This window comes from Miniopterus natalensis, chromosome 13 (assembly GCF_054644295.1).
Source record: "Miniopterus natalensis isolate mMinNat1 chromosome 13, mMinNat1.hap1, whole genome shotgun sequence".
Lineage (NCBI taxonomy): Eukaryota > Metazoa > Chordata > Mammalia > Chiroptera > Miniopteridae > Miniopterus > Miniopterus natalensis.
The window spans coordinates 38,587,498-38,603,511 of NC_142093.1; the positions used below are offsets into that span (position 1 = coordinate 38,587,498).

At 35.6% G+C, this 16,014-nt stretch overlaps 1 protein-coding gene across 2 annotated transcripts in view; it reads left to right on the forward strand.

The window, feature by feature from the left end:
• Window positions 1–16,014, forward strand: part of GMCL1 (germ cell-less 1, spermatogenesis associated) — a 39,151-nt gene that overhangs the window by 16,838 nt on the left and 6,299 nt on the right. Inside the window, exons 8-13 of one of the 2 annotated variants that reach the window (XM_016224218.2) lie at window positions 1,802–1,892; window positions 5,392–5,529; window positions 7,602–7,671; window positions 9,255–9,330; window positions 13,348–13,493; window positions 15,590–15,677. In XM_016224218.2, coding sequence (XP_016079704.1) covers window positions 1,802–1,892; window positions 5,392–5,529; window positions 7,602–7,671; window positions 9,255–9,330; window positions 13,348–13,493; window positions 15,590–15,677 — 609 coding nt within the window. The remainder of the gene's footprint in view (window positions 1–1,801; window positions 1,893–5,391; window positions 5,530–7,601; window positions 7,672–9,254; window positions 9,331–13,347; window positions 13,494–15,589; window positions 15,678–16,014) is intronic. The other variant, XM_016224220.2, reaches the window with a different exon arrangement.

Here is a 16,014-nt window from a genome sequence, read left to right on the forward strand (position 1 = left end):
GATAGGGAATGCTTATAAATTTAAGAAAAGTAAAAGGAAATATGCAAAAATGTTAAGAAGTCTTTGTGTTTAGGGATTTGTTGTCATGCTGAGTGATTTTAATTTCGTTCTTCATACTCCTTTATCCTAGGGATACATTTCTGTTTTTTTCCAGATTTTTTTCAACAACAAATATGTTATTGTTATGTTACTTATATAATCAGAGATGTTAAATGTTTTACAGTTGACTTTTGAACATCTCTAGGGTTAGGGGCACTGAAACCAACTTCCCCCCCACTCTGCAGTCAAAAATTTGACTCCCCAAAAACTTACCTACTCATAACTACTAATAGCCTACTGTTGGCAGAAGCCTTACTGATATCATAAATGGTCAATTAACACATATTTTGTATGTTATATGTATTCTGTATTCTTACAATAAAGTAAGCTAGAGAGAAGAAAATGTTATGAAGAAAATCATAAAGAAGAGAAAATACATTTACGGTATTTATTGAAAAAAAAATCCACATGTAAGTGGGCCTGCACAGTTCAAACCTGTGTTATGCAAGGGTCGGCCGTATATGGTTTTCAGAAATGTTTTCAGAGTTGAGCTTTAGTTGAATTAATAACTATGATGAAATTTTCACACTTGCCTTTTTTAGAAAATGTTAAAATTCTTCTTTTAAAGACCTTATTTTCATTCAGGCTTATGTTTCAGTCCATCCTTTTCAATGGTTTCAACATTTTAAATGTAATTTTATTTTCATAACTCTCTGAAGAGACAAATTGGCTAGTCTTTTTTTGCAATTTTTTACTTTTAAAATTATTATTATCATCATTTTTATTATTCTTGTTCTATAGAAGCTAAAACTTAGAATTCTTACAATAACTAAGTGGCAGACTTGAGGCAGAACCCAGGTATTATGAGTCCCAATCCATTGCTTTTCCCACTGCATAATTTTGCCTTTAGCCTTTTGTCCCCCACATGGAGTCTACATTTAACACAGTTGTGAAATCTGGGAATGAGAGAGACACCTTCTTGTTTTATCATTGTGGTGGTTTGTTTTTATGGTAGGATGAGATTCTTTTACTATTTTTCTTCAAGGAAGTTTAGTAACGGGGTTATCTAATCATTAAAGGAGTCTCATTTCTATCTCTGGTAGCATTCATACTTTCCTGTTGTAACTGCTGGTTTGCCAGTAATGATAAATGCTTACTCTGTACCAAGCACTATTCAAACTATGTTACACGTATTAATTTTTTAAATGTTCTGTGAGGTAGACATATTATGCTCATTAAACAAATGAAGAAATTAATGCCCAGAGAAATTAGGTCATTTGCCCAGCTACTAAATAGTAGGGTCAGGATTTAAAAGTTCATGCTCTTTACTATTCTGCATTATGTCTCAACAGCAATAAGACAATTGGACAAAAAGAAACTCCTTTTTCCCTTATTTAATTTCTTACATTTATAATCTCACATAGTATGTAGTGAAATTGAGTTAATTGGTGAGTAGAATAAATTAGTATAGATTTGCTAATGTACTATATATTAAACCTTTACCTTTTAAGTAGTATAACTACAGTGTATTTGAGACCATTAACTTTCAAGGATTAGTTTATTCTTTATCACACACACCTAATTTTTATTATTGGACAGCAATTAATTTAAAGCTTTATAAGCATGTCATGTAATAGTTCTACTTCTTTCAATTGCTTGTATGAAAATTAAAACTTTTAGATACTATGTTTTAAGGTGGAAGCAGTTTGAAAATGTAAAATCATAATATGAAGTCTTGTCATTTTTTTCTTTTTTAACCTAGTGGATGTTCCTTCAGCTTGTGCCTTCTTGGAATGGATCTTTAAAACAGCTTTTGACTGAAACAGATGTCTGGTTTTCTAAGAGGAAAAAAGGTATACCTGAAAACTTGTTTTTATAATTGAAATTTATTAAAATCATTATAGACTTAGAAAATTTTAGTGTTGGAGAGGACCTTAGCAATTATCTAATTCAACCCCTCATTTCCCCTGAGAAAACTGAGGCTGGATAAGAAAAATGCCTTGCTTATCAGTAACTAAATTATTACTCCTTAAACCATGTTTTGATCCCTGTAACTACTGATTTTTGAATTTGTCTTTTGTTTGACCACATTGAATTTTCCCTAACAAATTAAACTCTGTGTATTAGACAGCAATTCTTAACATGGGGGACCCACAGACAGGCTTCTGTGTGTCACTAACCTCTGAAAATGGATGCAAAATTTTATATGTCTGTGTGTGTTGCATTTTTAGGGGAAAGAGTTTCCATACCTTTCATCAGATTCCCAGGGAGGTTGATCTAAAATTGGTTAAGATCAACTGCCATAAAGTCTGTCTTATCTGGACAGAGGTAGAATATACAATATATTTATTTTTTACTTTGCTAAAACAGATACAGGGGAAAAATTTAATGGCCCTCAGGTACGAGGAAGTAGATAACTCATAATCCTTAGTTCATGATTTCCTTTGTTTACTGTCGCTTTTAGTCTATGTACTGCCACCTTTTTGTTTATTTTTAATATAGCAAACCTCCAGAAATTAATCCTCAGTTACTAGAACATTAATAACTATAGTCTGCTCATGTGCTTCTTTCATGTTGTGTCCCTTTGACTTTTCCCAACTACTGTCTTGAATTTTGGGTTTATTATTCCCTTGCTTAAAAAAAAAAAATGTTATTTCATATATATGTGTGTCTTAACATATACAATATAGTGGTGTGCTGGTGAACTGGCTCTCTGGAAAAATAATCCCCGATTATTTTTAAATTTCCATTTTACAATTCCCCAACATGGCTGATTTCAAGCTACCAACATGACATCACTGAATGTGGAGTTGGGAAGAAATGCATACCATCAGCTCCTGTGAGCCAGTACGAGCCAGCTCTAGTACACCGCTGGACAGTGTATCATTTTGTTTTAGTTGTTACTGAACTATTTCATATTATGAACTTGATTTTCATTTCTTTAAAACAAAGAAATTAAACAGCTTTTTATGTGTGTATTGGCCATTTTCTCTTCTGTGAAATACTTGTTCAGGTGTTTTCCTATTTTAATATTGTATTTCTTTTCTTAATGATTTGTAGGTATTCTTTATATATTCTTGAAATCAATTCTTTGTCATAAATATGTGTTGCACTTCTAGTTTGTAGGTCATCTTTTTTACTTTCTTAAAGGTGTCTTTTAATGAATAGAAGGTTTTAATTTTGAAAATTTAGTGCTCTTTGTGTCTTGTTTAAATAAATTTTGTAGAATTATTTTATGTAGTGAGATTTCCTAGCTTAGAGCCAGATAAATTCTTTTTTTGTCAAGCTCATGAACGAAAAATGTCTAAAGGGCTATACCAATAAAATCTAACTTGATTTACTTAAAGAACAAAATACTAAATTTACATCTTAAATTATGCCTTAGTACTACATTATGGTAATTAAAGAGGGATCAGATAAATTATCGAGGAGAAATCTTAAACAGGGAGATATGTAAAAACTGAAAGAGATAAGGAGGGCGGAGAAGCTAAAAAGACAAAGGGACTCAATAGAAACAGTAGGTATTAGGTAAATGTTGACATAAACTTATCCTCTTGAGCTCCAGATGGGTTAACCACAGCACATCTAGAGAAATTAAACCAGAATAAGAAGCTGTGGTCCACTTCTGGTTTTCACTCTAGGGTCTCCAACCCAGTCTTCATAGTGTATACAGTTTAAGATAACTTTTCAGGGAGACACTGATTGCGTAAAGCAAAATAGATGTCTAATGCTCTTATGTTTCAGTGAGGATTTTGAGGTTTTCATACAGTTTTAAAATTATAAAGTGATGAATACAGAGGAAGTAAAACAGAGAAATCACTTGTGGTCCCCTCACCCATTATATTTTAGCATATTTCTCTCACGTTTTCTTCATTATTTGACTTTTCAGATATATATGGGTCAAGACTACACTAGTGCCAAGCCTGGGGCCACTTAGCAAGAGATATGGGGCATACCAAGGCCAGATGCTGCTTGTTTGAGAGATTTTAGGAAAATCCAAAGATTGAGCCAAGACAGGCCATTTGTATGGAAAAGCCACTGGAAATGGCTTAGATGGGCCTGCAAGTTGGGTGCACTGGGGTTTCAGGGAATCAGCAGGGTGAGGTTAACAATATTAGCCAGGTTGATGGAGACTCAGATATGGTACCTGCCTGCTGGCTCTGTGGGGAGAGGGCCCAAAAAAGGAACAGTGGCCTCTGCCAGCACTACTCTCTGGGATCAAGCCGCTTCTCCAACTCTCGCCTGATGCCAGACAACTCAGTTCCTCCCTGTATGTCCCTAGTTCCCCAGCACTGGAACTCAGAGTGAGTGAGACTGATTAAGTCCTTGTGCGGACACTTTAAGAAAAACACCTGGTACTCTAGCAGCCCTCTCTCTGTCTCACTCAGCCAAAATCCAAGCTGGTTTTTACAGTCAGAAGTCTTGAGGACTTCTTGTCCTTGCATTGGAACCCTGGGTAGGGGGGTCTGGTGTGTGGCTGGGACCCCTCACTCTACAGGGAGGACCTCTGCATACAAGACATCCTTCCCGATTTTTATCTGCCACTCATGGGTGTGGAACAAACCTGTTCTACATCTCTGCCCCTCTTACCAGTCTCAATTGTGGCTTCCCTATGTCCTTAGTTGTGGGACTTCTATTCAGCTAGATTTCAGGTGGTTCTGAATAATGGTTGTTGTGTTGTTTAGTTCTAATTTTTATGTGGTTGTGGGAGGATTCGAGTACTACATATGCCTACTCTACCATCTTGACCAGTTAAGCCATATACTTCTTAAACTTGAATTATTTTAACAATAAATACTATCCATGTGTAACAAATCCATGGCTACAATTTCCTTGTATCTTATTTTGTATTTGAATAGAGAATTAATAAATTAATTAGTGGTCATCGCATCTAGCTAAAGCATAAGTTAGAAGACTCCTTAGAGACATTCCATGACCTGTGTATCTTTTGAAGACCCTTAAGTGAGGCACTTGGGCTTTAGAGTTCCACTGGAGTTGTCAGTGCCTTGGAGAGGGTGTCCTGGGGAGATACCATAATCCTAACTATCGTTCTCAAGCATTCCTTTCCTACCTTGCTTCACTGCAAGCTCCAAACCCCAGAATGGTGTACAACTGAATTGTTCCAAGGTTCTACTTAGGACCAAAATTAATTTCCTGGGGCTTTTTTCTAAATCTCCCAAGTTTTTATCCACCTACCTGAGGTTTATAAAATCTTTGAAAACTTTGAAACTAGCTTTTTATATAATAGATGTGTGTGTGTGTGTATGTCCGAAACCCATGAAAACATTTAATGAAAAAGTAAGTTAGTAGATTTTAAAAGAATGGCTATTTAATTTAAACTGTTTTTTATAGATTTTGAAGGTATGACCTTCCTTGAAACTGAGCAAGGAAAACCATTTGTGTCAGTATTCAGACATTTAAGGTTACAGTATATTATCAGTGATTTGGCCTCTGCACGAATTATTGAACAAGATTCTCTAATACCTTCAGGTAAGAGAACATAACGAAATTATTATATTAAGTAGTATCTTTCTGATTATAATAGTAATATATATCAGAGAAAAGAATACTTAATAGAAATTATCCTTAATCCCAAGAAGGTACACATTTTTATACCAAAGCTGAATCATACCATGTAGGTAATTTTCTGTGTTCACATTATATATTTTGTGTATTTTTCCATATCATTAAATACTCTCCAAGATATTTAAGTGGCTATATAGTTTTCTCTAATATGGGTGTTCTTCATTTGATTAACTAGTACACTACTTGGGACTAGACTTTTAAAAATGGCTTTTGTAGTATTCTTTAAAGGTTATAACTGCTTTTTTCTATTAATAGCCCATAAATTTACTTATTTTCTTTTTTTCCTTATTCTAGTCTTAAAGCTCATGTCAAAACAAAAGTAATATCTTTTCTAATTATAATTTAAATTTTTTAAAACAATTACTGATTTAATATTCTCAGTTAAATCTCTAGTGCTTATATAAGATTCAGCTTAGTACTGTATATGCATATAAGAAGTATAGAATAGAATTCCTGTTTGAATATTTGTAAATTTGTAAACATTAGTGATAGATTTGTCTGAAAAGTTGTAATTATCTGACACTTTAGTTTTTAATATAGCTGTGTTTATAGATTTACATTGGTCTTGTAATCTGTATACTTATTTAGAAAGGTGTTCAATGGAAAGCAAACCTAGAGTAACATTTTTAATATATTTGAAAGTAATGCGGTTTTATGAAATCATTCTAACAGGTTTATAGACACTGTTTTTCTATTAATTTTATATGAATCATTTTTATAATATTAGCTTTACACTGCCAAGATGAGAGGGTGTGTGTTATATTTGTATGGTTGTGGGGGCTTTTTAGACACAATTTCTCTGAAGATTATATTCTCTATAACAGGGGTGGGGAATGTCCAGCCCACAAAATCATTTAGCCTGGCCGTTCCAGGGTAACCACAGCCGGGTCTAGAAATTCAATAAATCTAGGAGTTTTTTTCATAGCTAATTTTTAAGTTGATAATTTTGTACAGCCCTTGAATGATGTTATAAATATCCAAATGGCCCTCGGCAGAAAAAAGGTTCCCTACCCCTACTCTATAATACAGCAGTTATATAGTCGTTTTAGTGTGTGTTTATATATCAGGCTCTAGCAATAGTATAATATTAGATGCCAAGCCCACTTAGAGAGAAAAACATTGATGTGAGAACAAAACATCTGTTGGCTACCTCTTGCATGCCCCCTAGCAGGGATTGAGCCTGCAACCCAGGCATGTGCCCTGACTGGGAATGGAACCAGCAACCTTTCGGTGCATGGGATGACACCAGCTGAACCACACCGACCAGGGCTAATTGGACTTCTTTTTAAGACCCTTTAGAAATGGAATTTGGAAGAGGTTAAAAAAGGAAAGCCTATTCTAAAGTAATTTAACTTAGGTGTGTCTGTGATGCAAGTAGATAAGCTTTATATTTTTGGAATGTGAAGTGGGTATTAGTAGTTTTAGTCTGGTCAGGGCACATGCCGGGGGTTGTGGGCTCAATCCCCAGTAGGGGGCTTGCAGGAGGCAGCCAGTCGATGTTTCTCATTGATCTTTCTGTCTATCCCTCTCCCTTCCTCTCTCCCTAAAATCAATAAAAACATTTTTTTAAATCATTAAGTCATATTGTTATAGCATATTTATAAAATATAAATTACCAGTTTTATTTATTACTATTCTAAACTTGAATTCAGAAATAGTAACAACTTTATCAACTTCTTAAAATTTTTAATCCTTGCCCTGCCGGGCCTGGCTCAGTGTCGACCTAGGATCCAGGAGATTGTGGTTAGATTCCCAGTCAGCACACGCCCGGGTTGCAGGCTCAATCCCTAGTGGGGAGCTTGTAGGAGGCAGCCAGTCGATGTTTCTCTCTCATTGATGTATCTATCTTTCTCTCTCCCTTTCCCTTCCTCTCTCTGAAATCAATAAAGATATATATATTTTTTAAATTTTAAAATCCTTTTTATTCTTCCATGTTTCTTATTATTCTTATTAATATATTTATTATTACATTTTAGGATGGCTGTCTTCTGTGTACAAACAGCAGTGGCTTGCTATGCTCCGGGCAGAACAAGACAGTGAGGTGGGGTAAGTATGCTACATCATATCTCTCTTTAGAAAAAAAACTTTGGCTATACATTTTTAATGCATATTATATTGAATCAGTAACAATGTTGAAAAATCAAGAGCTATTAAAGTAGAGCAAAGATCATGTAATCAGCTTTATTCTATTTCTACAACATTATCAATCTTATAAATATTTTTCTGGTCAATTAGTGTAATGGAATGTTTGAATTGTCATTTGCTATATTAGTGAAATTAAGTAATTCATATACTTTGTTTCGCCTAGTGTTATATTACGATTTTCTTTCAACATATTGAAATATTACTTGGAATAATGCTTTCATAAAACATGATTTTCATATTATGTATAGGTAAAACTAATTTTCTTATTTGTGGTAGTATTGTCAAATTCTGATTAATAGGTTTTTTGAAGACTTTTGAGTCTAAAATTAATTAACATCTGGTTACAGATTGTCTTACCCAAAAGTATATGACCTCCTGCAAAATATTTATGGGAAAGAAAATGATCTCTTCTTTCAATTCATAGTGCTTTGCAGTTTACAAATGTGCTTCCACGTTTATTCCTTGATCTTTATACCAGCTCCTTGGTATGGGCAGAGTGAAGAGACAATCCATGTGTGGGTATATAGGAGAAGCCTTAAGAAGTTTAATATTTTTGCCCCTGATCCCTTTTAACCATTTTTTTAAAAAGATTTTTTAATTGATTTTTGGAGAGAGAGGAAGGGAGAGGGAGAGAAAGAGAGAAAGATTGATGTGAGAGTGAGACATTAATCAGCTGCCTCTTGTACGCGCCTTACCAGCAACTGAGCTCAAAACCCGGGCATGTGCCCTGACTGAAGCAACCTTTCAGTACATGGATCGACTCCTTACCCACTGAACTACACCAGCCAGGGCTAACCCATTTTTATATACCAAAGAACTTCCTGAAATAATGGCCCAGTTAAGTTTTTATATCCAAACGACGAGTGTATGAAAGTGTTATATGAATTCATGATAATGATTATGAGATTATCCAGGATTCTTAGTTCTACTTTATTTAGTTTATATCCTACCTTTTTCCAGATATATTCACAGAATACTTATCTTGCACAAACATAAGATTGTTTAAACAAATAATAAAAACTAAAAAGTGAAAGTTAATTCTCTAATGGAATTCCAATTTGAAGCATTTTGTAATGGATGAAATACTTTTATAAGTCATTGTATTTCTTTTGTATATTCAGTTTTTAAATGTTGGATATTCTTCATTTTTTAAAGATTTTTCTCGTCTATGTTCTTACTGAGTTTAATATAGAGTCTCACCTAAGGGACTGAGCTAGAATAGTTATCTTGCCCTCAGAAGTATAAAATTAATTATATTGCCCCAATGAAGCACTCTATCCACAGATATTGAACATCTGCTCACTCCTGCAGGGCTACTAACGTGAGGACTAGATTTATCAATGCATTTTATTTTTATCTACAGCACAAAACATTTGTTTTTTAAATCTAGTGGCAAGTTTTTCTGTTCTTTTTAACGTACAATTCATTTGCAATTATTAGTTGCCTATTTCCTGTGAGATTTCATGATTTATGTATATTTTTAGGCCTCAAGAAATCAATAAAGAAGAACTAGAGGGAAATAGCATGAGGTGTGGTAGAAAGCTTGCCAAAGATGGTGAAGTAAGTGTGGGTTGTGACTCTAAAATACTCATACAAATTGCTCTACTATTAGTGCAAAATACAGTTTCAGTTAGAATCATGACACCTGTCATACCTCTGAAGAGCTTTTTTGGTACAGTCTGTGTAGCATGGTCTCCTGTACAAGAACTTACACACTCAGTGGTGATTGATTATTCAGTCTTGCATCAGGATTGAACTTTTTGGGTCTAGATAAAAGATACGAGAAGAGGATCCCTCAGCAACACAGAAATTATGATAAATAATTACATGGGAATTGTTACATAGTCTTAAAAGTGATTCTATTTTACAATTACCCTTTAATTGCTACCCACATTAAGAATTCCATTTTTCATTACCTCCCAATATAAATGTATATAAGTGAAACAAAAGTATCATGGATCAACACTGCTGCTGTGTCCAAAGATCTTATTTTCTATTTAAATTTTTTAAAAGCTGATTGTGACTCATTAAATTGATTTTCCAGTCCACTGATGGGACATGAACTACATTTTTAAAAACACCCTGTTCAAAATCTCCATTTCAAATATATCATTTTTAGACTTTACCACCTATTATCTTTTTAGCACTCTCCCCTCTAATACCTGACTCCAATCGTGTTTTTTTTAATTCCAATGGGATGTACAATACATTGTTCTTAGTACATTTTTCCCATCATCTTCTCACCACATACCTACTTCTTCCTTTACTTGACTTATATTCTATTTTCCACCTTAAAATTCGTCCCTTGGCTTGTACTCTTTTTGTTGTTGTTGTTAATCCTCACCCAAGGATATTTTTTCCACCAATTTTTAGAGAGAGTGGGAGGGAGGGAGTGGTTGGGGGAGGGAGAGAGAAAAACATTTATGTGAGAGAGACACATTGGTTGCCTCTTGCACATGCCCCAACCATGGCTGGGGAACAAACCTGTAACCTAAATGCATGCCCTTGACCGAGACTCAAACCTGAGACCCTTCAGTGCATGAGACAACACTCTACCACTGAGCAACACCAGCTAGGGCTCTTGGCATGTACTCGTAATGCCCCTCTGTCAAACTCACCTGGCTAAACCCCAATTCTTATTAAATCCCAACTTTCCATGAATTCCATGCCTGATTCCAAACAGATGAATGTGACTAAAGAAAAACACTATGCCCCCGCAGATGTAACTAAATTTCAGGCAGGTCTTGAGTGTTACATGGTGATCCTTCTAAATTTCCCTAGTGAACGTATCCTCTCACTCTTTGAGTAACTCTCATACCTTCTCAAAAGGCAATGCTACTACCCTCATTCTTACTGATGGCCTTGCTGCCTTCTTCATTTGGAGAATAAAATCAAGAGGAAGAGAACCTGTACATCCTCCTAATAATTCTACCACTCTAGCTGCATCTGTAGCTGTGTGCTGTGCTTTTCCTTTTACTAGAATAGATAAACCATCTGCTTCTATTCTAGTCCATCCCCTCCTGGACTCCATCCCTTCTCACCTGTTCAAAAGCTTTATTCCTACAGTTATCTCCTCCCTTTCCTGTGTCATCAGTTTTTTTCTTCTACTGGATCATTGTCATTTAGCATATAACATGCTGCAGCATCACCCATCTTAAACCATATCCTGACCCCACATTCCCCTCTAGCTACTGCTCCATTTCTCTGCACCCCTTTGAAACAAAACTCTTTGAAAAAAGTTGACTATTTGTTGTCTATAATTCCTGTTTTCTGATGCTCTCTTGAATCCACCCCAATTCATTAACTACAGTAAACTCCAGTGAAGCTGCTGACATTGTCATCAGTGATTTCCACATTGCCAAATCAGGTAGGTAATGTGGATCCTTCTCCTCTTTCTCAACAGATGCTGATGTGACTAATGGCTCAGTACTTGGACTTCTTTCCTATCTGTGCTCACCCCTAAGTGATCTCACCTTGTCCCACATGACTTACTGTGATGACTTCTAAATCCAGATTCATATATCCAGCTACTCACTTGACATCTTTCTTAGAATCCTAATAGCATCTCAGATATTCCAAGAGTCCCAAGGTGAACTCTTTGAATTTCATCCCCACACTTCTTCCTTCCCAAATAGTCTCCAGCCCATATTGGAGGCTTCCTTCCCAATGGTTCCTCTATTCATATTGCATAAGCTCCAAACTTTGGATTCTTCTTTCTTTCATACCACATACCACACCTTGTATCCATAAGAAATTCCTCCAGGCTCTTACCTTCAAAATATATTCTTCACATGTCTGCCACTACCACCCAAGTCCAAGCCACCATTATCTCTTGCCTTGACTGTTGTGGTAGCCTCATAACTATTCTCCCTGTTTTTACTCTTGTTCTTCTACATTCTATTTGCCACACAATAGCAAAAGTCATCTTTTTAAAGTACAAGTTAGGTCATGTCACTTTCTTCCCTAAAACTTTCCATTAGCCTCATACCACACTTAGAAGAAATCCAAATGTTTCTTTATTGTGGTGACTAGACCCTACATTTTCTGGCCCCTGAATGACTCTCTGAACTCATCTCCAGCTTTTGTCCCCCTCACTTATTGCCCTAGCCACATAGCCATTCTTGGTATTCCTCAGATATGCCAAGCATGTTTTTCCCTCTAGAGCTTTGTACTTGCTGTTCTCTTTAAGTCACTCTTTCCCCAGATAGCTACCTAGTCCGCTTTTTTTTTTTTTTTAATATATCTTTATTGATTTCAGAGAGAGGAAGGGAGAGGGGGAGAGAGATAGAAACATCAATGATGAGAAAGTCGTCATTGATCACCTGCCTCCTGCATGTCCCCAACCGGGGATCAAACTTACAACCCGGGCATGTGCCCTGACTGGGAATCGAACCACGATCTCCTGGATCTTAGGTTGATGTTCAACCGCTGAGCCATGCCCGGCTGGGCCCCAGTCCACTTCTTAAGTTGACTCAGGACTCCTCTCACCTAGCATCTCCTTAGAGAGACTTTCTCTGACCATCTGTCTGAACCAGCAGGCTCCCCAGCTGTAAGCCCCCCTCCTCTACCCTGTTCCCTTTCCTGACATTTTGCTCTGGTCCTTTTTCTTCCATTCCATTCCATTATTAATCTACTTCTTCCACACAAACATATAAACATATTAAAATATACATTCTACTAAGGCAGAAACCTATTTACTGCTATTTCTTCAATGCCTAGAGCAGTACCTGGCACATAATATGTGCTCAGTCGATATTGGTGATTAAATTAGTGTTGTAATTCAGAGTGCCAGCCAAACACGTGAAGCTCTAACTTTACTTCACTGTACCACACCATCTTAATAATCTCTCATTATTAAACAATAGAATAAACAAACTTGTAAACCTAAAATTAGTTGTACATCTGCTGGTTACTTAAGGTATTTTAGAGTACTTTTTTTTTTTTAATGTCTTTATTGATTTCAGAGAGAGGAAAGGAGAAGGAGAGAGGTAGAAACATCAGTGATGAGAGAGTCATTGATCGGCTGTCTCCTGCACGCCCCCGACTGGGGATTGAGCCCGCAACCCGGGCATATGCCCTTACCGGGAATCGAACCCCGATTGCCTGGATCCTAGGTCGATGCTCAACTGCTGAGCCACACCCGGCCAGGCTAGAGTACTTTTAAAGTGAGGTAGATTTTAATGGGTTCTTACTACTTCCATCTAGACTCCTAGTTCCTTAACCTATACCTATACCTACTTAGAGTTGCAGTGAAAAGCCATATTACTTTTGATAGAATTACATCATGGAGATATAATGAAACAGATCATGAAGATGCGATATTAAGAAAGTACCTTAAGGAACAGTGATCATAAAGGCTGCTTTTTTGGCTTTGATATATATTATATCTGTATGGTAAACCTTTATATATATTCACAGATATATTCTGTGTGGAAAGTCTAAAGGAAAAGGCACTGACATAAAGTATGGACCCATGAGAGAAATACTTGCAATGCATTAGAGAAATAAAAGAGATTTTGAACTTCGATTTGCTAGCATGATAAAATGAAGTAAATCTTTCTCTTTTGTATTTCTTAGTACTGCTGGCGGTGGACAGGTTTTAACTTCGGCTTTGATCTGCTTGTAACTTATACCAATCGATTCATCATTTTCAAGCGTAATACACTGAATCAGCCATGTAGTGGATCTGTCAGTTTACAACCTCGAAGGAGCGTAGCATTTAGGTAGGTTGAGAGTTCCCCACCCCATTCCAACTCACTCCTGAAGAAATATTAAAAATGAAATAAAACCTTGGTAATTTACACCAACAATAGAACTTTGATAAGAGCCAGTATATACGAATGTGTAAGGAAATGATACGGCTCTATCCTATAATGTATTAATAATCTAAACCATAAGATCTAGATCTAGTATGTCAGGGAGAAAGAATAGGATGTAATATGAATGATAAAGGATTAATACTGGGCTTGAAGCTGAAGCTGTTGCCTTGCTGCTGTTCCTAGCAAATAAAAGATCCCAACTGGAAATACAGCAAGGTATTTTCCCACAAAAACATGCTTGGTATTATCCTTCACTTTCTATAAGATTTAATATGCCCAACTTTGCCTGATGGTTGAGCTGGCAGTATTTTTCTGGAGAGGGTGCTGACAAATTGGAAAATAGCTTAATGAACAGATTTTTTTTCCCAAGCCACATATTTATACTTACCTTAAACCATATACAAAAATTAACTCAAAATGGAGCAAAGACCTAAACATATAAGAATTAAAACTGTAACTCTTAGAAGAAAATATTGGGGAAAAGCTTCTTGACATTGGATTTGGCAGTGATTTCTTTTTTTTTTTTTTTTTAATATATCTTTATTGATTTCAGAGAGAGGAAAGGAGAGGGGGAGAGAGAGACAGAAACGTCAATGATTAGAGAGTCATTGATTGGCTGCAGCACGCAACCCAGGCATGTGCCCTGACTGGGAATCGAACCCTGATCGCCCAGATCCTAGGTCGACGCTCAACCACTGAGCCACGCCCAGCCGGGCTTGGCAGTGATTTCTACAATACAGCACCAGAGCACAGGCAGCAAAAGAGAAAGATAAATTGGACTTCATCAGAATTTTAAATTGTGCAGTCAACGGGCATTATCAACAGAGTGAAAAGGCAACCCACAGAATGAAAGAAAATATTTATTAACCATATATCTGATAAGGGATTAATATCCAAAATATACAGAAAACTCCTAAAACTCCACACAAAAACAACCAGATTCAAAATTGGCAAAGGACTTACTTAAATAAACATTTCTCCATAGAAGATATAAAAATGGCCAATAAGCCCATGAAAAGATGCTCAACACCACTAATCATCAGGGAAATGCAGATCAAAACCACAATGAGATACTACCTTACACCCATTAGGATGTCTATTACCAAAAACAAAACAGTGTTGCTGAGGAGATAGATAAGTTGGACCCTTGTATATTGCTGGTGGGAATGTAAAATGGCACATCTATTGTGGAAAATGATGTGGCATTTCTACAAAAATAAAAAAATCCATAAGATCCAGCAATTTTTATTGTGGGTATTTACCCAAAAATAATTGAAAGCAAGGACTTGAATAGATAGTTGTACACTCATTTTTATAACAGCATTATTCACAATAGCTAAAAGAAGCAACCCAGTGTCTTGAGAGATAAACAGATAAACAAAATGTGGCATATCCATACAATGGAATATTAGCCTTAAAATGGAAGGAAATCCTGACATGCTACCACATGAACTTTGAGGACATTATGCTAACTGAAATAAGCCAGTCACAAAAGAACAAATACTGTATTATTCCACTCACACAAAGTATCTAGAATAGACAAGTTCATAGAGACAGAAAGGGTAGTGGTTGTCAGGGACTGGGGTAAGGGGAAATGAGGAATTTGTGTTTACTCAGTACAGAGTTTTAGATGGGGGTAATGAAAAAGTTTAGGAAATGGATGGTGGTGATGATTGCAGAACAATGTGAATGTATTTAATGCCAAGAACTGTACACTTAAAAATGGTTAAATGATAAATTTTATGTATATACTACCCCATAAAAAAGGCACTTGTAAATTATTTTTATTTCAGATATGTGTAATAGTACAAGCTTGTAAATCTAAATGGAATCAGTTTATAGTTTGAAAAGACTTTTTAAAGTTTTTTTATCAAACAAAGACTTAGAAAATATGGAAGACAAAGATAAATATTAAAGTGAAGGAGGGCTTATTTAAATTAATCTGTGGTTTAAAAAATTGTATATTGTTTTATTTGTGGTGTGTTTTTTTTAAATCCTAGATTACGTTTGGCCTCATTTGATAGTAGTGGAAAACTAATATGTAGTAGAACAACTGGCTATCAAATACTTACACTTGAAAAGGATCAGGTATGTTTGATTACTTTTCTGTTGTTTCACTGTAGTATTTGTCTTTTGAATCCTCTTAATTAGAATTAAAATTCTTAAGTAGAATTAACATTTGATTTAAAGGCTGGTTTGACAGTGTTTTTGAAGGTAAAGATGGAAGTACCATATTCACTTCTGTATAATTTACCCCATTCTACTAGAAGTGTAACTAAGACAAAAAAAAACACAATTTGATTTTGAGGGGCAGGATAAAGCTTTAATAGGGCAATAATTATTTATCCTAAATACCATCCTCAAAAAGTTATGAATTTTAATTGCTTCATCCATTGTGTTCATAAGTGCACTTATTTATGCAATA